We start from the raw sequence: 27,794 nt of genomic DNA on the forward strand, positions 1-27,794 counted from the left end.
ACAGGGACTGGGGGAGGTTCATAGGCAGGCCCTGTGCCGCAGAGCAAGTCCCAGTGAGGTGTGCGGAGAGATGCCCCCTGCCCAGGCCCGCTGGGGTTCCCCCACACCAGGACGGGGGAGGGCGCAGCACCCAGGGCAGCCGCAGTGCGGGAAAGATGGGGCTCCGATGCAGATTTCATTTTTCTCCGATGTTCTATTCTTTTCTTATGTGCTAGTGGATAAATGGTGAGCAGAAAGCGAGAAATTCAGCTACAGGTGGGCATGACTTTATTCTGCATTCGCACTCTTGGGACACTGACACACGGAGACAGATTTCAGGCCCCTCCCCACCCCGCCTTTTTTTTTCTTTTGCAGGCCGTCGTCAATAGCCAAGCCCAGTGGGATGAGATGCTGCAGCAAAACAAGGGGCTGACAGGTATCAGACCTCCCCTATTGGAGCATCTTGGGGCCCCTCACAGCTGAGCCCGCTTTACCCTTGCCCCTCCCTGTCTTAAAAATGAGCTGATATGGTCCATCTGACTCGACCTCTCATTAAATATTGCTGCCTTCTAGTGATCGATGTTTACCAAGCCTGGTGTGGACCGTGCAAAGCAATGCAAACTTTATTCCGAAAACTGAAAAATGAGCTGAATGAAGATGAATTACTGCATTTTGTTGTAGTAAGAATTTCCTTTCCATTAAACTATCACTGTCTTGTGACATTATGTGTTTAAGGTATTCTCTTTAAGGACCGTCTTGATTTTAGACTGTCAGCGATTTAAAATAGATGTTGGCTTGGCAGTTTTACTGTACAGTCTGGCTACTGGATCTGAGACAAAAATAATTTTTATGTCATTTCATTTCAATAACTTACAATAGTAAAAATTTATAGAAAAGGAGAAAATTAGCACCTCTCTTTCTTTATAGCTGACCACTTTTTTGATGCTTATTCCTTAGATCAAGGGTTACAAACACGGCTTTTCTATATTATGTAATACCCTAGGTATTTTGACAGTTTGCAGTTTCCCAGGGTTCCTGATTGATTTTCCCCTGTCCTGCAGATGTGTGGAATCTGTGTGGGACCAACTCCAGGGACCAACTCCAGGCAATGTGTGTGGGTTGGAGTTTGTGGAGGATGAAAAGGGTGAGAAAGGAGAATCCTACTATGATTTGTCAGGCACCAGCGTCAGCTCAGCAGAGGGCTGCATGAGGATAGGGATCATGAACAAATTTGTTGATTTTTAAAATTGCATCTGAGGTGACAGGATTAGAACAGTGTAGAAAATCACTGACCCGTACCACCCCCCAGAATGCCCAAGGCTTCCACACTTGCCCATGACCCCTCTAGTGACCTTCTTCATTCTTCCCTCTCTCATAAGATCACTTCTGTATTCCAAGTGCAAAATGTTGTTGTCACTAGACACTTTTCATCCTTTCTTTTTGTGGGGCCAGGGATGCCTCCCCAGTGGTGCTCAGGAGGCCTTGGTGATCCATGGGTGATCTGAGGAGCTGAGCCAGTGCTTCTGTGCCAGGGTCCAAGGATGCGATCCGGCAGGCCTGCGTTCTCATGTCCACCCAGGTCATGTTCCGCAGCCCTTCAGAGCTGCCCTGGCATGCTCCGGGAAAAATAGCATATTGATACAACCTGTTCCAAATACCAAACATCCTCCTTCAGGTAATGAAGGGGCGCCCTCTACTGGACATTTTACTTTCCACCGTTAACTTCAGAAAAGGATTTTCCTAATCTTAAAAGCAAGTGATAGCAAAGATAAATGTGGCTGCATTAAAGGAAGAAGATCTGAACTTCAAAGAAATTATGACCAGAATATAAATATATCCCACAGAATTGAAAAAATATTTACCCAACATTTATCTGATAGCGGTTAATATCCCGGATATATAAGGCACTGGTAGAAATTTATAAAAAAAAATCCTCCAGCCCCATCCAAATATGGAGAGAAAAGATGAACAAAAATCAACCTCAAAAAATAAAAATGACCAAAAAAGCACATGAAAAAGTGTTCTACATCACCATTATCAGGGAGATGCAAATCAAAACAACAATGAGATATCTTTCTATGCCACAGAGGCTGGCACACATCAAAAAGAACAAGAACAACCAGTGCTGGTGTGGATGAGGGAGAAAGGGACTCTGATTCACTGCTGGTGATAATGCCAATTAATGCCTTTCTGGAAAATAATGTGAATATTATTTGAAAAACTAAAACTTGAGTTTCCATAGGACCCGGTAGTATACATCTTGGAATATACTCTAGTAGTGACCCAAGAACACACAGCAGAAAAGCCATCTAAACTTCTATGTTCATTGCAACACTATTCGTAATAGCCAGAATCTGGGAACAACCCTAATGTTCAAGAACAGATGAGTGAATAAAGAAACTACAGCATACCTACACCGCAGAACTCTACATAGCAGTTAAAAAAAAATGAAGTCATGGAATTTTCTTATACATAGATAAACATGGAGAGCATCACCTTGAGTGTAATGAGTTAGAGGAAGAGGGACAAACATAGAATGATTGCACTTATTTGAAGGATAATTGAAAAATAATATATGAATAATACCCAATGACAGTAGAAGTCAGGGCTAGGAGGACTGGTCCATGGGAAGAAGCTTGCCATAAGGGGAGAGAGGAGTGCAGTTAGGATAGAGAAGTGGCCACTATGAAAATGATAGTTGGAAATGGTCACTGGGAACAAGAACTGAGTGCTGAAAGGAGGTAAAGAGATATGCATGATACCCTTCCAGTAACAGTATTGTGAACCACAGTGCCTAAGAGGAAAATGTGTGTGTGTGAGTGTGTGTGTGTATGTGTGTGTGTGTGTGTGTGTGTGTGTGTGAGAGAGAGAGAGAGAGAGAGAGAGAGAGAGAGAGAACACCATGGAGGGAAACTAGGGACATTGTTGGGAGGAACTGTGTGCTGGCTAAGGGAACATTGTATTGTATTGGAACATTGTGTGACTGAAACTGAATCATAAACAATTTTGCATATTTAACAGTGATTCATTAAAAAGTTAAATAATAAATAATTGTGAGTTCAAAATGTGTGTGTGCAAAGCTTGTATTCAGTGACTGAGAAATACCCCCCCTGGTCTCCCCAGCAGAGGAACAGAGAGACAGGGGACCACAGACTGATGGTCAAAGTAGCCCGTTTAATATAGAGCTGTTAGCGTACTTATAGTACATTTAAGGGGGGTTGAGGTATAGGATGGCATGTGGATGTTATTGGTTATTTACAGAGGTAAAACATTTCAGCAGTGAAGGCAATTCTCAGATAGATACTGTCTCCCAGGAACTTCTATATTGTTTTTTCTCTTTCCCTTTAGTTGTACATAAAAAATTAAGTTTACTTCTTATTAATACTTGCAGTTATTTGGATAAACACAGTAAGAGACATAGATTCCAGAACTAATTCTCTGGATCTGAGGGCAAGCCTGCTGGGTTTTACCATAAATCCCAGACTAGGTTCTCAGGACAGGTCAACTTGTCCTTCCCAATGGGGGTCCTGTCTCTTAAATCATCACAACTTTCATCAAGACCGTGCTTTTATGCTTTCTAGACTGTCCCATATCAATACTGTGGTAGCTTTGCCACTCGCCCTGGGTCCATCTAATCCCATGGTGGGACCTCTCTTTATGGGGTGTTAGGAACTATGGCAACAGATACCTGAGTTAAGTAATTATGACAGGAGTAGATATATCGACTCTCAAATAATAGGAGCATAGAATTAATGCAAAGTATTTAAGCAAAGAACTTTGCTTTAGAGTAAAATATGAAAAGCTGTAAGAGAAAACAAAAAAGCAAGTGATTCACTACAAATACAAAATAAATTCAGTACAAATACAGAGCCACAGGGTTTGACTTAGTAACTAACACAAATAAAGGTTAAAGATAAATTTTGGGGGTTGGGGGTGTTCATAAGAGTTCTGTAAGCTTCTCTGGGAGGAGGAAAGGAGGAAATTAACTGATGAATACTTAAACACTTAGGATTAATATTCAGCATGGGAAAATGTTTCCAACATAACCTTAAATTTAAAAAGAATTGTCAGTCCAACATGAAAACATAAACTGAAATCATGCTAAGCCAAAAAATGGCACACATTTTTTCCTTTATATGTACTTTCAAAGTATTTTAAGATGTGTACTGTCATTTTAACTTTGCATGCAAAAAATTCACTAAGCATTATTTTATTGGACTTAAATTTATTAAAATTATTAAATTTATTGGAATTAAACCGCCCCTCTCGGAGAGCCCGGCAAGCTACCGAGAGTATCTCGCCCGCACGGCAGAGCCTGGCAAGCTCCCCGTGACATATTCAATATGCAAAACACAGTAACAACAAAGTCTCCAATGGAGACATTACTGGGCCCGCTCGAGCAAATCGATGAACAATGGGAGGGCCTTTACTTTTTTTACTTATTGGAATTAAATGGATTATTTAATATTTTATTAATGCTATAAACAAATGCATAATGATACTAAACTAATTTTGAATATAATCATTGAATTTATATTTTTAATATGATAGATTAATGACTCTTAACTTTTGTTGTTTGAAAGTAATAGAATTATTCTATTAAAAAGAAAAAGATGTAGAAGAAAGAGGCCAGAGAAATAGGACAGTGGATAAGTATTTGCCTTGAACACCGCCAGCCAGGTACCATCACCTGGCATCACAAATGATCTCCAGATCCTTGACAAAAGTGCTCCCTGAGTGCAGAGCCAGAAGTAAGCCCAGTCCTCAGCTTGGAGGAACTACTCCCACTACCAAAAAAAGATGAAGAAAGAAAATTATGTAGACTTCGGCATGCTTTAAAAAAGGGGTGGGTAACTATATAGTCCTGAGATAATCTGCTAATCTTCCTTCTGTATCTCCCTACCCCTACCCAGAACATTCTTCACACCTGTTGAAAAGATTTCAGAAATTCCTATTTGAAAACCATTGCTATAGGTGGCAAAACCTAACCATTGTAGAAAACAGGATCTCATTCTGAGAGCTGGGTCAAGGGTGAGAGAACACATGATAACTTATTACATTTGCTATCAATTTAGGGAAATGTGCAATTTGTGAAGAAAACTATAAACAATCACAAGTATATCTGATTTTTAAAAAATCCATCTACGAGTTCATTTAAAAATCCATCTACGAGTTCAAAAGTAATTATACTCCTCTTTTATGGAGAGTCACAGCCGAAGACAAACAGGGGAAGAGATGATGCAAGAAGATGGTTCTGAAATGTGCAGTAGGACACAGAAGCCTCTTTCTAACTCTGGAGATAAATGTAGCCCATGAAACTGGAGGGCAATATGAAAAGGACATAAGCACCCATGCGGGGCCCAGCAAAGTGTTCCATTGAGCAGATGAACATTTGAAGCAAGGCAGAGCTAGACAAACTTCTTGAAAGGATGCTTAAGCGAGATTGGAAAAGTTAAGGCAGAAGCAGGCAAGGAGGATGATGATGGATAGCATCATCTCTACATGACTAATTGATCAATATAGCTGAAGGTTGAGTACCAGAAAGCCAAAACAGAGAGAAGAAAATTTAAAATAAAATTACTCAGGACTGAAAATGCCAGAATATGCAGTTTCACTATTAAAAGAGCTATGACATATTCAGAAAATGTGTATAAAAATTGTGGTTATAAAAATAAATATATTATGTAACCGTGTTTTCTAACACAATACAGCAAATGACTATTGATTATAGTTTATTTTATTCTTATAAGAAGTATTTATGTGTTTTTTTTTTCAGGCTGAGGCTGACAACATTGTGACTTTGCAATCATTTAAAGATAAGTGTGAACCTGTTTTTCTCTTTTGTGTTGTAAGTATGATAATTTTTTTTTCTTTTTTTTTTGTTTTTTTTTTCCTTTATTTTATTTTATTTTTTTTAAAGCTGTAGATTTACAATTTTTTGTGCTTTGGTTTCAATAATACAATGATCAGATACCCATCCCTCCACCAGTGCCCATTTTCCACCACCATGGATAATATCCCTCCCACCCCCATCCCCCCATCCCCCCATCCCCCCTGTCTCTGTGGCAGGGCAATCCCCTGTGTTCTCTCTCTCCTTTTGGGTGTTGTGGTCTGCAAAAGAGGCATTGAGTGGCAAACATGTTCAGTCCATAGTCTACTTTCGACATGCATCTCCCCTCCTGGGAGGATCCTCCAAACATCCTTTATTTGGTGCTCCCTTCTCTATCTGAACAGCCCTTTCCTCTAGGATACCCTGCTGGCCTCTAAGTTATGGAGTAATCGTCCTGGTGCTGATCTCAGCTATTCTTGGGTATTAATCTCATAATTTGTTACTTTATATCCCCCAGATGAATGCAATCTTTCTATGTCTATCCCTCTCTTTCTGACTCATTTCGCTTAGCATGATACTTTCCATATTGTACCACTTGTATGTAAATTTCATGACTTCATCTTTTCTAAGAGCTACATAGTACTCCATTGTGTAGATGTACCAAAGTTTCTTTAACCAGTCATCTGTTCTTGGGCATTCAGGTTTCTTCCAGTTTCTGGCTATTGTAAAGAGTGCTGCAATGAACAAACAAGTGCAGATGTCACTTCGACTATACATTTTTGCCTCTCTGGGATATATTCCCAGGAGTGGTATTGCTGGGTCAAATGGGAGCTCAATTTCTAATTTTTGAGAATCGTCCATACTGTTTTCCAGAAGGGCTGAACCAGTGGACATTCCCACCAACAGTATTTTTTTAACACAAATATTTTCTTATTGTTAGAACAGATTCTAATTTACAGTTAAAGAGCAAGTAACCGATGTTGGAGGGCTGGTGGTAGCGGCTCGGGAGGTGCTCGCCCGCTCGGTCTCGCTCTCTCGCTCGCTTCCCCCGGCTCCCTTCGGTGCCCCCCTCCCCCGTCGCCTACGTGCCGGAGTGTGTGCGAGGGAGGGGATGGGCGTGGGGGGGGGTGGGGGGAGGTGGTCCGGTCCCCGGGCGAGCAGCGGACAAGGCGAGGCTGCGAGCAGCTCCGGGAAGCCATGGACGTCGAGAGGCTGCTGGAGGCGCTGAACGATTTCGAGAAGAGGGGCAAGAAGGAAGTGTGCCCAGTGCTGGACCAGTTTCTCTGTCACGTCGCCAAGACCGGAGAGACGATTATTCCTTTCACTATTCAGCGACTATGTGAATTGCTAACAGATCCAAGGAGAAACTATACAGGAACAGACAAATTTCTCAGAGGAGTAGAAAAGAATGTGATGGTTGTTAGCTGTGTTTATCCTACTTCAGAGAAAAACAGTTCCAATAGTTTAAATCGAATGAATGGTGTTATGTTTCCTGGAAATTCACCAAATTATACTGACAGGTCTAACATAAATGGTCCTGGAACACCCAGACCAAAATCGACCAAAAGTTTCTTTGTCAGTCCCTATGACTACAAATGGCTTGCCTGAGAGCACAGAGAGCAAAGAGCCAAATTTACAGCAAAATGAAGACAAAAGTCGCAGTGACTCTCCGACATTTGACTCAGAAGGTTCTTCAGTGAGTCCTATAAAAAATAAACATCCAGATGAAGATGCTGTGGAATCCGAGGGACATGAGGTAAAAAGACTCAAGTTTGACAAAGAAAGTGAAGTCAGAGAGACAGCCAGTCAAACATCTTCCAGTGAAGTATCTTCAGTAATGATAGAAGAAACAGAAGCAGCATCTTCATCACGGGACAAAAACAAAGAAAGTAGTTGTACCAGGCAGCACTGTACAGAGGAGGATGAGGAAGAGGATGAAGATGAAGAAGAAGAGTCTTTTATGACATCAAGAGAAATGATCCCAGAAAGAAAAAATCAAGAAAAAGATTCTGATGATGCCTTAACTGTGAATGAAGAGACTTCTGAGGAAACTAATCAAATGGAGGAATCTGATCTGACTCAACCTGAGAAAGATTTACATTCTGAAGTTAGTGAAAATACAGGCCCTGTAAGTAGTGATTCTGATTACCATGAATCAGAAGAATTAGTAGAATCCAATTCCAGTAAAACTGGAAAGATTCTCTCAGAATCATCTATGGAAAATGATGACGAAGCCACAGAAGCCACAGATGAACCAATGGAACAAGACTAACTATTTAGAAACATTTAGATGCAGTATTTTACATACAGTTCTGGTTTTACACTGTATAAAACTTTTATGTAATAAAGTGGACCTTTAGTTTTACAAGAGAAGCAGGTTGTAAAATAAAGTACTTTATGGGATAAATCCTGAGAGTTGTATGTGAGAACTGTGAATATCAGCTCCTCTGGGTCCTGCTTACCGCTGACTTTTTTGGGGTCTGGTCAAATCAGTGGTTTGTGTATAGATTTTTTTTTTAAATTTAGAATTAAAGGTTTTAAACTGGAAGGTAATAATTATAATTTTAAAAACCTTTTGGAGATTATCACATTTAGTTTACTACATACGCAAAAAAGCTTTTTGTCTTCTCTCTTTGGGACATCTGTAGCAGTTTTTGTATTTTGGTCATACTTTCAACATTTTAACGTGAATTATAGGGTTTCATGCTGGTTTCCAGATTTTGTTTGGCTATGTACAATGGAACGTTAAGTCATATATACATATATATATGTGTGTGTATATATATATTATTCTAAGGGGGGAAATGTTATATTTTTCTGTTTCTATAAGAGATGAATACAGTGGATACTTTTTCTATTGGTAATGATTGAGTTCACCTCTTTCAGAAGACAATTTCTTTCTCTTCTGAGAATTCAAATAAAATCTGGCCCTTGTGAAACCCTGGAAATGTTAAGTCTGTTGAAATACTAGGTTAAACACATTCCAAGAGATCTGTTCAACTAAAATTCTTTTGTATACTTCTGAGGTGCCTGAGAAAAAGACTTCATTATTTATGAGAAAATGTGCTTTATCTTGGAAATTGTGTTCAAACATTAGCGTACTATTTTGTAGAATGAATGCTTGTAAAGTTGATAGGAGTCCATCTCAGAAGAACCAGGGAGGTTCCTTTTACCTTTTGCTTGCTTTTCTGAACATTGTGAATATTACACATTCTTCCTAAATTATTCTAGAGTATGCAAATGTCAATGGTATGAAACACCACTGTACTGGAAGAATTAATATATTACTTAGCAATGTGTACCAGAGCTAAATGACTAAAGCTTTAGCGGTGCATAAAAACCACCATAATTTGTATGACATTTTGAAGTGAATTAAATATTTTTGAACATGCTTCTTTGACAGCCAGTGTTATATATTTCAGATCAACACAAAGCACAATGATTACTCTAAACTCGATATTTTCAAATTCACATATTTAAAGTCATACAAGCTGCAACTTCCCTGTCAAAATTACTGGCTGCCAAATTTATACCTGTTTCTTCAGCTGTACCTTTTGATATTTAGAATTTTTAAATTTCTGTAGATTTTGTAGAATGTAATGTGTTCACTGCCTTTGTGAAGCGGTATATAATTGTATAATTTCTGTGTGTAAACGAATGCTTGGGCTTTCAATACAGTATTCCTAGAAAGCAATAAATATTAATGTTATGAAAAAAAAGAGCAAGTAACCTTGCAATTTATCATGGCACATTTTTCTGGTAATAGAAAATAAAGAATATTTTTTGCCTTCTCTTTATTTTTCTATTAATATATTTCATAATATGACATTTAGGAGTTCATTATGAATTAATGAACTTTCACATGCAGGATTATAGATTTACGTATACTGAATTGACTAAGAAACATTCTCAAAAATAGTGTTTCACTTTCCTTTGGAAATAATCAAAGATGTGTACACTAAATAATTATTTATAGAAACGGAAAATTGGAAATTGTCTCACTACCCAACAGGAAATAATTGGTTCTAAATGTTCACATATATCTATATATAAAATTTATGTATGATTATTATTTTGCAATATGTATTTCTTTTATTTTTATATATATATACAAATGCACTGAAAGACTATCGGAAGTGTTTTGGTTAAAATGATAGTTTTTTGGAGTGTGTTTATTGTTTAATTTACTATTAAGTACTACTTTTACTGAGACATTGTTATAATACTGGTTATGGTTTAGGAATACAGGCTTACACTTTTTCAAGTATATGAAACCAGCCACACCACCTAAAATACTAGTTCCCCTGCAGCATAGACTGTTGGAAATGCTCTACTCTTTCAGTATGTGTGGGAGAGAATGCATGTTGTGGGGGCTCTTCTATATGCACTTCTATGTGTTACAAGTATTCTGTGCTTAACATCCAGAGTTAATAATAAAAGGATACAAGTATTGTTTTCTAAAACAATAATATAAGAATGTGTTGACATGTGTCAGAAAACAGCTATGACAGAGCTAACGAACTGAAATATTAAGGCATTTCACAGCGAAGGTTTAGACTGTTTCTCTACTTCTGGATACCTCAGTCATTCTTTGAGCTTTGAAATAACTATGTTAAACTCTTACTGAGTACACCTTTATGCTTCTGCCAAACAAAATTCTTGGAACTATATCAAGGAATCAAATTACTGGGTTACTGAATAGTTCACTGCAGATCTTGCTCTCATTTGGATATGTTGGATTTGATGATCAGGTGAGAGAGAAAATGGCTCTTTCTGTTTTGTGAAAATATTTGTAGTTTCAAAGAAATCCAGTCTCTGCAGTCATCACCCTGCCAGGTCAGTTGTATCTGGTCAGTACTCCCATGACTTCTTTCCTTAAATAGCCCAAATGTCCAGCCCAAATGTCCATGCTGGCAGTTAGTACCTGTAGTAGAAGTCCACCTTTCCACCCAGCTATGCCTGGTACATTTTTATAATGCTCAAATTTTTCTTTCATGATATAGTTTTACAAATCTTCCTCTATCAAGTCCTTTTAGTGTGTGACATCTGCATTTGATACTAACATTTGGCAGATACACTAAGATCTTTAACATGGTTCTCAGTTTTTGCTCAATTTTGTGAGTTAAAAATATATAGTAAACCATTATTCTATTGCCCAGTGGAGGCAACAATTTTCTCAGATTATTGTGCTTGAGGCCATGAGTATAACTAATGTTTTCCTTATTTATTTCTTCAGAAATTTTCTTTTCCTAGCTCCTTACAGGGCCACGCAACTTAGCTCTTACTTACTTCTACTTACTTAATTACTCTTACTTACTAATAGTTACATCACTTCTGTAGCTGACTAAGTATTTTGACATGTAACTCAAAGTTTTCATTGTAAATCTAAATTTTGACATACTGGAACTTCATCACTATTCTGGTAGTCCACATAACCACATTCTCAATTAATTCAATGTCTGGATTTTCAATTCCTTACCTTCTAAATGAAAATGAATTTAGTTTTGCTTTAGGGTTTTTGTTGTTGTTGTTGTTTGGTAGCCACGCCTTGGGATGCTCGGGGATTACTCTTAACTCTGCACTCAGAAACTACTTCTGGTGATGCTAAGGAATTGTCTGTGGTGCCTGGGATGGAATTGTTGTATAAAAGGCAAGTGCCTTATCATCTGGACAACATTGTTAACAGCTAAATTTCTTAAAAGAGTTTCATACTCCATTTGCTTATGTTCCATCAACTCCTCAGCACATTTAGACTATCATTTGTTTAATTAATACACCAAATTTGCTGTTGTCAAGATATTCAATTAGTAGTCTGTTGCTAAATATAATGGACATGTTTAGCACTCAGCATTGTGCTCCTTTCAGTTTTGAAAATAATGAATATGTACTCTTTCTTGAGATATTGTGGGATTTGTTTGGGGGAGGTGATTTTCTTACTTGGATTTATTTTTGCGTTCATAGATATTACTCCTCTCTCCATCATTTTTGCAGGGTTACCCTTCTTCATTCAGTTATTAACTTCAGTTTTTATCATGATATAAAACTATTTTATATCATGAAATGATATAAAATTGAAATGAGACTATTTCAATTCACTTAATCACTTAATCACTTAATTTCCCGTTAGTCGTCGATTTGCTCGAGCGGGCGCCAGTAATGTCTCCATTTGTCCCTGTCGCGTGCTAGTGTAGCCCAATGGCATCTGTTCGCTCCGGGAACATGAAGGGCCTCAAACCGATCGTTCATGATCTTGACGAAGAAGTCTGACCATCTGGTAGGCGGGCGGCCACACTGTCTTTTGACATCCCATGGAATCCAGTCGGTAACAGCTCTAGTCCAGCGGTCGTCTTTAAATCTCATTACGTGACCAGCCCATCTGATTTTCGACACCTTGGCAAATGAGACAGCGTCCCTGATTCTTGATCGTCGATGGATGTCAGAACTCCGGATTCTTTCTCTCATTTGAGTGAAACGTGATATTCCAAGCATAGCTCTTTCTATTCTTCTTTGGGAGACCTGAATAGTGTTCTCATCCTGTGCGTAGGGCCCAGGTCTCTGAGGCATATGTTAATGCAGGAAGACCAGTGGAATCAAAGAGATGTGCCTGGAGCCGGAGGTTCTTCGTCCTCTTAGCTATTTCTTCGACGTTCTTGAAGGCGTTCCAAGCCGCTCTCTTCCTCCTGCGCAGCTCGGGTGCCAGGTCATTTGTCATGTTGACCTCTCGACCTAGGTACACATAGCTGTTGCATTCGGAGATGATCGTTCCTTTGAGAGCGAATGGGGCGTCAGTAACGAGGCTGTTTCTCATAAACATTGTCTTCGTAAGATTCAGCTGTAGTCCTACCTTTCCACACTCACGGTCAAAGTCGGCCAGCATTTGTGCCGCTTGGCTGATGTTTGGTGTTATTAAAACAATGTCATCGGCAAAGCGGAGGTGGTGTAGTTGCCGACCATCTAACTTCACTCCCATTCCTTCCCATTCCAGTCGTCGCATGATGTTCTCGAGGGTGGCACTGAAGAGTTTCGGTGAAATGGTATCACCCTGCCGCACCCCTCTCTTGACATCAACGATCACTTCTTTGTAGAATGGTGAGATCCTAGTAGTGAATCCGCAATACAGCTCACAGAGGATCCTGATGTATTGGGCTTGAATGCCTTGATTGGCTAGGGCTTCAATGACCGCTTCCGTCTCAACAGAATCAAAGGCCTTCTTTAAATCAATGAACGTTAAACAGAGCAGCATCTTGAACTCCCGAGAAACCTCAATGAGCTTGGTTATCGTGTGGATATGGTCGATGGTGCTGAATCCTTTGTGGAACCCGGCTTGCTCGCATGGTTGTCCTTCATCTAGTGTTCTGCCAATCCTATTTAGGATGACTCAAGTGAACAACTTGTAGATGACAGACAATAGGCAGATCTGGCGATAGTTGCCAATGTCATGGATGTCTCCCTTCTTGAACAGTAGTACGGTCCTGCTGGTTTTCCATTGGGACGGAACCTTGCATTCAGACAGGTAGCAAGTGAAGAGCCGAGCCAGTGTATTGATGAGTACTGACAGCAGGTTTTTCAGGTGTTCAGGTCTGACCTTGTCTGGGCCGGGTAGTGTTTGTTTCTTTACCGACAAAATGGCATGTCGGATTTCGGGAGGGAGAACGTTGGGAATGACATATCCATCCTGTGGAATTTGGTATGTCGGCAAGTGGACAGGGCTGTCGAAGAGATTTGAGTAGAAGTCATGGATAATCTTCTCCATTGCCGTTCTGGAGGATGTGATGGATCCATCAGGACGTCGGAGGGCAGTCATCTTGGTCTTGTAGTTGACGAAGGACAGGCAGGCGTTACGAATACTTTTCCCAGCTTCTGCCGCATCTACCAGTACTTCTGCTCTTCTCTCTTTGAGGTCTTCCTTGATCGCATCTCTGCACTGCTTTGCGAGCTCGACGTTAGCTTGCGGTTGCCTGAGGCATGTGCCAAACCATGCTGGCGAATTAGCTCAAGAGTTTTCGAAGATAGGCGATTTTTTGTGGCTATCTCTCTCTTGGCGTTCCTCGCACATTCATGGAGGTGCTGAACCAGTCGATCGTATTCCTCGTCAATGTTGTCAACAATGGCATCTTCCCATGTTGCCGCAATAGTACCAAAGGGTTCCCAGTTGGTGGTCATTCTGGGAGTTCTCTTTTTGAACTTTGCAGCCCTTTCTCCCCGCTCTGTGAAGTAGAATTTTGCATGAAGGAGATGGTGGTACGATCCTGTTCGAAATTTTGGGACAACAGCGACATCGGTCAGGCAAAACCGTCGATTGAATATGATGTGGTCTATTTCGTTGTGGAATCGTCCACCAGGAGACTCCCATGTCCAACGTTTAGACTCTGCCTTCTGGAACTGTGAGTTACCATGCATGGTCTTGGTCGACATGATGAACTCAGACAGTCTCTCACCCTGTTCGTTCCATTCTAGGCCATGGGTCCCGATGTGAAGTTCTTCAGCTGATCTTCTCGGTCCTATCTTGGCATTAAAATCACCCACAATGATCTTGTAGAAGGTGTGGTCTTCTTTATAGAACTCCTCTAGCTCCATGTAGAACTTCTCAATTTCTCTTTCATCATAATGAGATGTTGGTGCGTAGACAATGAAGATAGAAACTGCAGTCAGTGAGCCACATCTATTCAAATGTAAACGTCCGATTTGGGTTGTTAGGCATTCGAATGAATCAATGCTCTTGGCCAAGTTTGTGTTGACAAGGACACCGACGCCTCCAACACCTCTTTTCTCGCATGTTCCGAGGAACAATTCTTCTCTGGTGTCAAAAACGGCATGGTGAAATTCGTGCCTTCTTGTCTCGGTCAGACCAATGATGTCGTACTTGATCATTCGCGCTTGTACCATCAGGTCCTCGATGGATGCATCTGATGCTCGCGTACGTGCATTGAAAGTACAGACAATCATTTTTGTCTTCCTTCGTTGTGGCATCCTAGGTCGGCCTTGAGATTTTGTCGGCCTCTCCTTTCTCATTCTTCTCAGTGCTGCCATGTCGGTGAAGCCTTCAGGGTCAGGTGAATGAGACCAGTTGTAGTTACTGGTTTTGGCATATCGAATACACAACGGATAGCTTGCCAGGCTCTTCCGTGCGGGTAGAATACTCTCAGTAGCTTGCCAGTCTTTCTGAGAGGGATAGAGGCTTTTGGGGCGGCCTCTAGTCACCCTTGTAGGTGTTACCATATTTGAACCCTATCAAATACGGTACGACAATTCCGGAAGATGGGTATTTAGTGTCTTATGATGTGTCGCGTTCGTGGCCGCACGGGTCCGGAAAGCGTCCTGAAGTGTGGTGATGGCTGGGTAGTGGAAGTAGTGTTGACTATTTCAATTACATACACAATTTTGTCACCACTTTTATGTTAATAACAAGTTTTCATCGTCAGCTAGCTTTGAATTTAGGTTCCTGATACATATAACTCTATGTTTCATGCATTCTCACAACAAAGTAATCCAACACCAGCTCCTCAGGAAATGTGATCTTTTAGTATTACCTCATTCAATGAATAACATCTTCATTTGTATTGTTTTTTTTTCAAGGCTATAGAGGCAAAAAAAAAAACTGTAATCTTAGTGATTTTTTTCCCACGTCATACCCACTCCACAACATTCTTTGGATGTTTCTAGTTTCCCCACTCACATCTTTCTCACACTTATCTCTCTCTCTCTCTTTCTTTTTGCATTTCTGTCATCACTGCCATAGACTGAACTTCTCTTATATCCTGTCCCAAATGCTTCAAATTTTATACAAATATTTTCTCTTGCTTCATAGTGCCAGCCCCCTTTCTCCATATGGTAGATGAAATGATCTTTACAAACAACAGTTTTAATCGTGCTCACGACTGCATTTAATCATGACAAAGATCTACTGCACTATCGTAAGGACTGCATCTTTGACTACAAAGACCCTGTACTATCTACAAAGCCAGCCTCTCTGGGAAAAGTTCATCTACTACAATGCATTCCATCATTTGCAGCTTGCATTTTCAATGGCTATATCTCTTTTCTAAGAATTGTTACACTTCAGTTCCCTTTGCCCAAAATATTTATTCTGTTTTCCTTTATTCTCCTTGTCTGTATTCTCCTCACCTTCCATCTCCTTTTGTGGTCTCATTATTTTCTAGTTAGACTTCATATTTTAAACCAAGAATAATTCCCTCACATTGGTATCTTCGCTGGTCTCTTTGTCTTGGGTAAATCCTTGTAGATGATCCTAGGAACATGTTGCTCTCTTGGTGTCACTTGATGTGGTTGTTGTTTCACATATGTTTGTGATTGTTGTGGTAGATATTTTGGGGGGGGAAAGGGCTACCTGTTGATACTTATGGCTTACTCTGCTTCTTAGCACAAGGATCACTCTGACGATGCTTGGGGCACTTTAATGTGGTGCCAAGGACTAAAACCTGGGATAGTCACATGCAAAGCACATAGATTCACTAACCCCTGTACTATCCTTCCAGTATCATTGGTAGGTTCTTTGAAAAAGTTTAACTAGACCAGATCTATTATTCTATACCATTTTGCATTATGTTGGTATGGTACAAATAAACTGATGTTTAGTAAATATGTTGAAAGATGAACAAAAATGTCAGTGTCAAAGGTAATTAGTAGAGGTAGGGATAAAAGGTCTATACAGAACTTTTGAAATGTTATGTTGGGTGTTTTGTCTTTGGTTGAAGAAAAATAGACAAATTAGAAATATAACTATAAGATGTGTTCATAAAACAGATACATTTTCACATCAGTTAAGTTATATTTAAAAATGGCTAATAATGGTAGTTAAAAATGATTCAAGGAGGTTCAGCATAGGAAGGGGTTATTGTTCAGTTGAAGATTTAGTTCCTAATTTTTCCTAAAGTTGAAAATTTAATAAATAATTTCTTTTTCCTTGTAGAATGGGAAAATAGTGGGAAAGGTCAAGGGAGCTAATGCACCTCTTGTTAGTAAAAAAATTCTTACCTTGGTCGAAGAGGAGAGGAAAATTGTGCAAGGTGAAATGGAACGCCCTCAGGTACTTGGATTACTATTTTATTTCTTTTAATTTATTATGTTTTGTGTTGTTTTTCTAAAGCATTTTTCTTATTTTTATAACTTGACAATTTGCTAAGTTATTAAATAATTGAAATTTATAAGGAATATTTTTACATTAATCATAAAAGTTATGTAAGCTTTGTCTGAGCAAGTAACACTGTAGCACTGTCCTCCCATTGTTTATTGATTTGCTCAAGCGGTCACCAGTAATGTCTCTATTGTGAGACTTTTTTTTTAACTATTTTTTGCATATCAAATACACCACAGGGAGTTTGCCAGGCTCTGCCATGCGGGCAGGATACTTTTGGTAGCTTGCTGGGCTCTCCAAGAAGGATGGAGGAATAGAACCTGGGTCATCCATGTGCAAGGCAAACACCCTACCCGCTGTGCCATTGCTCCAGCCCAACATTAAAAATATTTTATTCATGGGCCAACAAAATAGTATATCAGACAGGGCACTTGCCTTGATGGGGCCGACCCGAGTTCCATCCTGAGAACCACAGATACTCCCCTGAGCCCTCCCAGGGGTGAGCTCTGAGCATGGCTGAGTGTGGTCCCCAAACAAAACTAAACAAAATATTGAGAATTATTGAAGATTGATACTAAATACTACTGGAGTTGATATGAATGGCTATGAAGCAATATCACTGATTTCAAGAAATTGGCACTGTCATGAATACTGAGAATACAGCCTGGCATGAGACTGATGCAGGTTCAATTCCCAGCACCTTATATGGTCCCCCCAGTCAGCTAGGAGTGATCCCTGAGAACAGAGCCAGGAGTAAGCACTTAGCAATGCCGATTGTGGCCAAAAGACAAAAACACACACACAAATAAAAAATCCTTCAAGCCTGAGAGATAGATAATATAGGTGGTAATGCACTTGCCTACATGTGGAGGTGGGGCCACCACTCTGGATCAAATCTCTAGGACCACTTACTGTCTGCCAGCACCACCAGGAGTCACTCCTGAGTCAGAAATAGCAACTGAGTACCACATAGCATGGCCCAAATCTTGGATGCTGCTGACAATAGCTCAATCCTCAGAAGCACAAGTGCTCCCTGTGCACCACCACGGGTAATCCCTAAGCACGGAGCCAGGAATATGTTTAGCACTGCTGAGTGACCAAAAAACAAATAAGTCTTTTAAAAAGACTACCATCTTTCTTTGGGCTGGAATGATAGCACAGCGGGTAGGGTGTTTGCCTTGCATGCAGCCGATGCGGCCGACCCAAGTTCCATTCCTCTGCCCCTCTTGGAGAGCCGGGCAAGCTACCGAGAGTATCTCGCCTGCACGCCAAAGCCTGGCAAGCTACCTGTGACATATTTGATATGCCAAGCACAGTAACAAGTCTCACAATGTTACTGGGCCTGCTCGAGCAAATCAATGAACAACGGGACAGGATGTGTCAGTGAAAGTGAAAGTGACAGTGACAGTGACCATCTTTCTTTCAGTAGTCTATTTTTGGAGCAGTTTTAGGTTCCCATTAAACAGAGAATCTTTTATGCTGACTGGCCCCACATGTGTGGCTCCTCCAGGCCACCAATATAAGGAGGTAAAACGAGAAAGAAAACAAAGTACAGCAATGGGTTTTGTACTTTACTTTCTCTCTCTTTTTTCTCTCTTTCTCTCTCTTTCTCTTTTTATGCTACCTGTGCTTATGTATCTTTTATACTACCTGTGGGCACAGGAAGATGAACTCTGTAGAGCTCTGGGCTAGAGGGTCCTTCTGATCTGCTTACATTACATTACATTACTTACATTACTCATAAAAGTTATGTAAGCTTTGTCTGAGCAAATAAACTAATAATTTTCCTCTGAGCAAAAATGTTTATTACCCACGGTCTGTATTAAGAATTTGGAATCAAACTTAATGCTAAGCAACAATGAAGTATTATCTGTAATTTAAACCACAAATTACAAAATGCTATACAGTGGAATGTCCTTAGTGCATTCTAGTTCACTATTTATTATAGCAAGACATATTGACAAATGGAGAAAGTACAATTTAGTGGACTGTTTAGAGTATGAAGTCTGTGTGAATGTGTGTGAAGTGGATCATTTCTGTAGTATCATATTACCACCACATCCTTTGTAACACCACCTACTAGCAGCACTTTAACAAAATAGACTTTTACAAAACAGAGAATAGATATAATTGCATAAGGAAGTAAGTCATTTATAAAAGTGATCAGCAAACAATAGCAAAAAAGCAAGAGCATGACTTTTAACTAAAGTAGAAATTTGTCAGGAAATAATGAAAAATAGATCACTTGATCACTTGACATCCCGTTACCAATCGATTTGCTCAAGCGGGTGCCAGTAACATCTCCATTCATTCCTGTCATGTGCTACTGTAGCCCAATGGCGTCTGCTCACTCCAGGAACATGAAGAGCCTCAAACCGTTTATTCAGGGTCTTGACGAAGAACTCTGACCATCTCGTAGGTGGGCGGCCATTCTCTCTAGTGTTTTGTAGTGGAACATCGTCTATTGAGAAAGACATTTTCTAGATTCTTTTTTCTCACAGGAGTAGCTTTACTATTTAGGGGTGGGGAGCGGGGGGATAGGGAGGAGGGTGACAGGGATCCCAAGTGGGCTTCCCGCCATACAGAGCTAACTAGACCAGACAGTTGCTTCAGTGCAAGAGTTTGAGGATGGCTTTCTCTTGTCTTTAGGACTGGCGACCTCAGGTTCATACTGGTGGTACTTGGGGCCCTGGTGTGCTGGGAGCTAACTACAGTCAGGGCACTGGCACCCTTGGTTGCTCTGCTATCTCCCTGCCCCCAAGGAACTTTACTTTTTTAATAAGAGGAAATAAAATCATATTTGTTCAGAAATCTCATAGTTAGAGATAAAATTTCCACAGGGGTATTATAATAATCATCACAAGTAGTATACTTGTTTATTTTTAAAATTTTCTTAATTTATATCCATTAAATTAATACTATAATTAAGAAGCACTAAAATTCTACAGTTTTTGTGTATGCATCATTATAATTTAAGGTGTATCTATATTTCACTAAGTTTAACCCTAAATGTTCAAAATAGAAATCTAAACCATATGATTGACCCCCTTTAGCCTGTTTGACAAACCTTTCTTCCCTTTTTGCTTATGACAACCACAACTTTGATCTTATATTCTTAAAGACAAAGACCTATTTTCTGGGAATACTCCTAAGCTATGGTCAGGATTGTTCACAGATCACTTCTGGAGATAGTTGCTCAAGTGGGTTAGACAGTTCAATGTTGGAGCCCTGAGAAATGCTCAGGGTATCATGGGATGACAGTGATCAAACTAATGACTCTGTAAATGCAAGACATGACCTAGTCTTTGAGCTCTCTCCCTAGCGCCAAAGACACTTTTCTATGTCAAGGAGGTATCTTTCTATTAATAATTATCTAAAAGTGCAGTAGTAAGAAATGAATTTTTGTTTGTTTGGGGTCCACACCCAGTAATGCTCAGGCAATGCTTACACCCACATCCTGACTCTGCACTCAGGAATCACTTCTGATGATGCACAGGGGACCGTACAGGATTCCAGAGATCGAAACCGGGTAGGCCAGTGCAAGACAAGTGTCCTACCTGCTGTACTTTCACTCCGGTCCCAAGAAATAAATTTTAAAGTCATAAAATTTTATGGATTTACATGCTGTTTGTGTGTTTGTTGATTTATTGCTAATGTCAGGCTTGTCTTTAATTTTTTACTTTTGGGTGGACATGCCTTCTAGTTCTCAGGGCTCTCTCCTGGCTCTTCACTCAGAAATCACTCCTAATAAGGTTTGGGCAGTTATATGGGGTGCCAGGGATCCAATCCTGTTTGTTCATGTACAAGATAAGCGCCCTACCTGCTGTGTTATCTCTCTAGCCCCTTTGCTTCTTTACTTAAGTTTCAAGGTTTTAAAAATGATCTGCTTCATAGTTATATGTAATATTACTGATAGTTCCCCCACCCAATCATTAAAAAATCCTCATTTTATTTCAGTGTAAATTTGGGTAAAATAGTGTTAGATAAAGGCGATGATGGTACAGCAAGTAGGGCGTTGGCCTTGCACTCACCAAACCGAGTTCAATCCCCTGTATCCCAAGCACCACCAGGAGGAATTCCTGAGTGCAGAGCCAGGAGTAACCCCTGTACATCGCTGGTTGTGACCCAAAAAGAAATAAATAAATGAAAAGCCAGACACTGTATACTTTGTTTTCTGTTCATTGGATTATATTTACCCAAAACATCTATAAAAACTCAGAACTATTTTAAATTTATTCCTCTTGTACAGTATAATGAAATTATCTTTGTAGACAGTGATGAGGAATATAATGAGGAAGGACAACCTGAAGAATCTGGTAAGTAAATTTACTTTAAAGTAATACAAGAGTTTTCTATACATGGATGTTCATTTAAGTATTACTTAGAGCAACAAAAAGTGACAACATCACTAACAGTTAATAAGAAACTGAGATAAATGGTTGCAATATTCAGATGTCAGAGACCCAATTCTTCTTTTATATCCTTTTGTCTCTATTCCTGTAAACTTTTCAGGCTTTCCGCCCACCAGAAGTTCCTGATACCTCTAATTAAAATGGACTATTTCTTCACCCTGATTTTGTCTATCACTGTCTTCCCAAAACTTGTGAAAATAATCCACTTTTTGACTATCAATACTTGTCGTTTATTTTACAGTTTATATTTTACCCTTCATTATATTATAAGTAGATTAGTGTACATTCCTACTCCAGAGAGTGGAAACAAATGGCAAATCAGTGTAATAACTTATGAAAGAATCATTGAAACAATTTATGGGTGAATTTAGAAAATATATAGATAAAATTCACTCAATTTGTAATTTTTTTTTCATTCACCTCATTCACTGATGTGAGTCCGCTATTCATTTTATGGTCAAGATTTTAATCTAAGGTGTGAATTCCATTAAAATACATAATGCTCACCAATTTGTGTTACTTTTTACTTGCTTTATTTTACTTATTTCTCAATTTTTAAGAGGCATGATTTACAAAGTTAGTGATAGATAAATATTAGGCATACAATATTCCAATACCAGTCCCACCACCAGTGTCAGCTTCCGTCCACTAGTGTTTCACTCTCCACCCCCATGTACCACTTCACTTCCCCACCTGCCACCTTAACAGACATAATTTCAAAGTTCTGTGATTGTAGTTTAGAGCTCATGCTTATAGTGTTGTTGAGTCTGTGCTTTGGATATATAGGAATACCATACCCCCACATCACCAGGTATACCACATCCCACACATCCAAGATTCCTGACAACTTTCCTTTCTTATCTTCTTCCCTCCGCCCACCCCTAGATTTTTTCCCTCTCTATCCTCCTTCTTATACACTGGGACCAAGGGTGATCTAGGCACCTCTCTTTGCTACATTACATTTCCTCATCTGGATATTCTGAATACCTCAGATAAGTGATATCATCCTATGTTTGTCATTCTTCTTCTGGCTTACTTCACTCGACACGGTGTCTTCCAGCTCTAACCAGGTTGCAGCAAATTGCATGATTTCATTGTTTCTTGCAGTTGCATAGTTTTCCATTGTGTATTTATACCATCTTCTTAATCTTTTCATCTGTTGTTGAATACCTAGATTGATTGCATATCTTAGCTATTATAGCAATGAATAATGGTGTGCATACATCTTTTTGAATGAGTGATATTAAATCCTGGGGATCGATGCCTCAAAGTAGAATTGCTGATTGTCATGGCAGTTCCATTCTAAGTTTACTGAGAACTCTCCACACTGTTTCCATAAGGGTTTTATAGGGGTTTTACCAGACAGCATTCCCACCAGCAGTAGATGAGAGTTCCTTTTTCACCAGATTCCTGCTGGCATCTATTGTTCTTACACTCTGTGCTTACTATCTTACTATCCCTAAAGATAAGAGCATTATTTGAGCATTCTTGAGCTTTCTTTCATGTGCCTTCTGGCCATCCATCTATCATACTCTGAGAAGGTTCTGTCTGAGTAGGTTCTGATTATTTTCTTTCTCTCCTCTTTTTTTTTTTTTTGTGCTACACATGACTGTGCTAAGGGCTTACACTTAGCTCTATGATTAGGGATCAATACTAGCACGCTCAAAAGACCACATGGGTGTCAGTGATTGAACCTGGGTCTGCTGCATGCAAAATAAATGCCCTGTCCACTATAGTGTTGCTCGAACTCCCATCCTTTCCCCATTATTTGATAGGGTATTTGAATTTTTTGTTGCTGTTTGTTATATATCCTGGGTTTTAAGACTTTATCTGTTGGGTTCAACATAAATATATCTTTTCCATTCAGCTAGCTTTGTTTTAGTATTAGCCCATATTTTTTTCACCATGCAAAAACTCTTTAAATTGATGTAGTTTCATTTGTTTACATTTGAATTCATACAAACTTTATTAATGATTTTTCTGTATCCTTGAATAATGCCACCTGAATTTAGATGAAAATTGCATTAAATCTATATAATAACCTAGGTAGCATGATCATCTTAATAATATTGATTCCTTCAATCCATGAGCATGAAGTATTTTCCATTTCCTAAGGTCTTCCTTTATCTCTTTGGCTGGAGCGATAGCACAGCAGTAGGGCGTTCGCCTTACAAGCGGCCAACATGGCCGACCCGAGTTCGATTCCTCTGCCCCTCTCGGAGAGCCCGGCAAGCTACCGAGAGTATTTGATATGCCAGACACAGTAACAACAAAGTCTCCAGTGGAGACGTTACTGGGCCCGCTCGAGCAGATCGACGATCAACGGGAGGGCCTTTACCTTTACCTTTACCTTTAAGAAATTTAAATTTTTCACGGTATAGATCTAACTTTCTGATCTTTGTGACTGTTCTCCCTGCCCACAAATATAGAAACTATATTTTGAATCTAAATAGGAACTCTTTGATACTTGAAATATTGTAGGGCTTGGGATCTAGAGCAATAAAACATCAGGTAGGGCCTTGCACATTTGCCTTGCTCATTGCCAACCTGGGTTCAATCCATGGTGCCCCATCTGATCCTCTGAGACTGCCAGGAGAGATGCCTGAGTGCAGAGCTCTGAATCAGCAGAAGTAAGCCTTGAGCACCCCTGAGTATGACCCAAAACAAAACAAAGCATAAAGAAATGTTGTAGGATCAAAGCTAACTGGAAATCAGCAGTTTGAGCATATGATTGCCAAATCCTTCATGATCTAGGCCTTGAACCAATAAGTGCAATTATTCTATTTTTCCCTAGAGGAACTATATAATATTGTCATCATCAGACCCGATGCTGTAATGAATGGAAAAACTTTTGAAATTAAAGATAAAGTAAGTGATATTTCCTAGGAGTGGATTAAATTAACTTAATAATAGCTATCATTGTTAATTTGGTGATACATTATTATTTATAGTAAAATAGAACATACTGAACTTTTAATGTTAGGTACCTCTAAAGACAGTAGATGTTTTATTTTATAAAGGGTAGATTTATCTACTCAAACAAATTTTAAATAACTTTGAACTACTATGGGACCTGATAGTATAGTGGGTGGGGCATATGCATTGTATGCAGACAACCCAGATTCAATCCTTGGCTTCCTGTAGCCTACTATGTTTGATCTCTGAGAAGCACCTGGTGTGGCCCAAGCATCAAAACCAAAAATGTTGAGCTACTAGCATCCAATATCAACGGAAAAATTATTTGTAAATAGTATTATAGCACACATTTTTCATATATTTTATTAGCAATAGAATCTTGCTATAAAATCATATTAGCATGCAATATTTTCTGTAATTGTCTCAGATTTATGACTCTTCTTAGATACAGGATAGCTTTTTAAAAAGCATTTATTTTTTGTTCATGTACTTGTTTCTGGGCCACACCCAGCAATTCTCAGAATTTATCCTGGCTCTCTGCTCAGGAATCACTCCTGGGAGGCCTCAGGGAATCATGTGGTGCCAGGAATAGACCCTGAGTCCGCCACTTACAACGCAAATACATTACCATCTGGACTATGCTCTGGCCCCTAAGGAAGTACTTAATATTTTGCTTTATAGTCAAAATAGGTTTTTAGAAGAAAATTGCATTAAAACCTAGAGGCTGATAGACTTCAAAGGGCTGTATGTAGAGACAATTTTCAAGTTTTCAGGAAATACAACCTTTCACAATGACTATTTAACACCACAGGAAACATTAGCCATTTATAGGACTAACACAAAAAGGAGTGGGTATGTTCCAATAAAGGTCATTCTTCAAAACAGTTGGCAGGCTGAATTTTGACTCACCCTTGGCTATTATTAATTGACTTCTGATCAATAATTTGTGTTTGTGATAGTGCCGGGAGACATGAGGAGATAATAAAATTTTGCTAAAGTACAACAATGAAGATGAACCATGGCTCACTGTACATGATATATTCTGTCTTTCAATTTTGAGACGATTGAATTAATATCACAATAAATATATCCCCCTTCTTCCAGATTTTGATGTGTTTATGAGGGCAAGGAGGTAACAGAACTTTACCTTGGTCCTCCACATATTGTTTACACTTTATAACATTTTTAAAATCACATACCAATATTTTATTTTTGCACATATGAATAAGTTTTAATAGGATAATTAAGGCTTTCAAAGTTATATATTTTTAAAGATGATTTTACATATATATGTATTGCTTTTTGGTCACACTCAGAGATACTCAGGGGTTACTCCTGGCTCTGCACTCAGGAATTACTTCTGGTGTTGACCATATGGCATGCTGAGATTGAATTCGGGTTGGCCATGTGCAAGGCAAACACCCTACCCACTGTGCTGTTGCTCAGGCCATGAAAGATAAAGTTATATATTTTTTAAAGATCACTGTATCACTGTATCACTGTTATCCCATTAATAGTCAAATTACTGGAGCGGGTGCCAGTAACATCTCTATTCCTCCCAGCTCTGAGATTTTAGCAGCCTCTTCTTACTCATCTTTTTCCAATTACTGGAGGCTCTTTCAGGGTCAGGGGAATGAGACCTATTGTCATTACTGTATTTGCCATATCAATATGCCACGGGGAGCTTGCCAGCTCTGCCCATGTGGCGGAATACTCTCGGAAGCTTGCTGGGCTCTCTATGAGGCATAAATGGGTAGGAAGTGTCTTATAATGTGACAGGGCTGCAGGGTCCCGAAAGCGGCCTGGAGCATGGCAGTGGTTGGGCAGTGGAGATTGGCTGCCAGGGCTGGGTCCCTTGGGGTGGGGAGAGCTCTCACTGGCCCCACAGCCTGGTGCAAAGTCCCTATTATCTTATTTTTTTTTAAATTTTTATTAGTGAAACACCATGAGGTACAGTTGTAGACTTACAAATTTTTGTGCTTGGGTTTCAGTTATACAATGATCCAGTACCCATCCCTCCACCAGTGCCCATTCTCCATCATTTACATTTTTTTAAATTTTTGTTAGTGAAACACCATGAGGTACAGTTGAAGAGATACAAATTTTTGTGCTTGGGTTTCAGTTATACAATGATCAAACATCCATTTCTCCACCAGTGCCCATTTTCCACCACCATAGGTCCCAGTATCCCTCCCACCCCCCATCCCCCCATCCCACCCTGCCTCTGTGGCAGGGTATTCCCTTTTGTTCTCTCTCTCCTTTTGGATGTTGTGGTTTGCAAAAGAGGCATTGAGTGGCAATCATGTTTGGTCTATAGTCTACTTTCAGCATGCTTCTCCCATCCTGGGAGGATCTTCCCAACACCCTTTATTTGGTGCTCCTTTCTCTATCTGAGCTCCCTTTTCCCCTAATATCTTTTTAAAGATAGTAAGGTTTATCATCAGTTCATCTAATTGCTTTTGTTTTGATATAGTAAATAACTTCAGAAATTTAAATGATAAATATCTACTTCTATCCAGATTCAAAGCAATACAATAAATACAATAGAAAAGAAATACTATCTTGAAAGAAAGAGAAAATGACTCCCTGTATGTGTTTATTTGTTTCCACCCCATCAAGTGCTCAGGTCACTTCTGATGTGTCAGGCATGGGCTGTGGTTTCAGACCATGGAAATGCCAGGCCAGGGCTATCACAGGCAGTGCCTGGGATGTCATGAGGAGAATAAACTTAGCTCAAACACTTATTCATGCTAAGCATGTACCTCTTTTTTATTAGTGAAACACAGTGAGGTACAGTTGTAGAGTTACAAACTTTTGGGCTTGGGTTTCAGTTATACAGTGATCAAGTACCCATCCCTCCACCAGCGCCCATTCTCCACCACCAATGATCCTAGTAGTCTTCTCACCCCCACACCCAATCCCCCCCCCCACCCCACATCTGTGGCAGTACATTCCCTTTTGCTCACTCCTTCAGTGTATTGTAGTTTGCAATAGAGGTATTGAGTGGCCATCATTTCCGGTCTATAGTCTACTTTCAGTGCCTTTTGAGTTATCTTTCCAGCTCCCCAACATGCAAATTTTGTTTAATATTTTCCTTGACTTTGGTGTTTATTTAAAATTTGTTTTGCTTTTTTGCACTTTGGAGCTTACCAGGCAGTGCTCAGAGCTTACACCTGGCTCTGCACTCCTAGGTCACTCCTGACAGGGCTTGTGGTACCATACAAGGTTCTGGGGATAGAACTAAAATTATTAGCTCAAACCTAGAATTGTAGTGAGATCTTTATATGAGTTGATTGACGTCTGGGGTGACTTGTTCAAGCTGGGAAGCAAATGTCCTCAACTTGTTTGACAAGTTTTCCACAACATACCTAAACTTGACTTACTCTCTTCTTGAAGATTTCCAGGGCAGGATTTATTATAGAAGCAGATGCTAAGAAATTGCTTACTGAAGAACAAGTAAGGGATTTCTACAGCAAAATGGATGACCAGGTAAAAACAAAACAAAATATTTTTAACTCCCATTGCTTTCAAATATTGAGCTCCTATGTTTTGAATTTTATTT

General features: G+C 39.6%; 2 protein-coding genes across 2 annotated transcripts in view; both read left to right on the top strand.

Moving 5' to 3' along the window:
• Positions 1-222: 222 nt before the first annotated feature.
• The window catches only part of LOC130039151 (thioredoxin domain-containing protein 3-like), a 50,792-nt gene continuing 23,220 nt past the window's right edge, over positions 223-27,794 (top strand). The window contains exons 1-8 of the mRNA XM_056131019.1: positions 223-255; positions 355-415; positions 553-659; positions 5,756-5,827; positions 16,740-16,856; positions 21,154-21,220; positions 24,111-24,184; positions 27,629-27,721. Of these exons, the coding sequence (XP_055986994.1) occupies positions 223-255; positions 355-415; positions 553-659; positions 5,756-5,827; positions 16,740-16,856; positions 21,154-21,220; positions 24,111-24,184; positions 27,629-27,721 (624 nt within the window). The remainder of the gene's footprint in view (positions 256-354; positions 416-552; positions 660-5,755; positions 5,828-16,739; positions 16,857-21,153; positions 21,221-24,110; positions 24,185-27,628; positions 27,722-27,794) is intronic.
• LOC130039152 (serine/threonine-protein phosphatase 4 regulatory subunit 2-like) lies at positions 6,984-9,528 on the top strand. The gene is given in 2 exon segments (XM_056131020.1): positions 6,984-7,362; positions 7,364-9,528. Coding segments are annotated over 2 exon segments (1,074 nt in total). The 5' UTR covers positions 6,984-7,006; the 3' UTR covers positions 8,082-9,528.

The sequence above is a fragment of the Sorex fumeus genome, unplaced genomic scaffold (assembly GCF_029834395.1).
Source record: "Sorex fumeus unplaced genomic scaffold, SorFum_2.1 ptg000083l, whole genome shotgun sequence".
In the NCBI taxonomy this organism is placed as follows: domain Eukaryota; kingdom Metazoa; phylum Chordata; class Mammalia; order Eulipotyphla; family Soricidae; genus Sorex; species Sorex fumeus.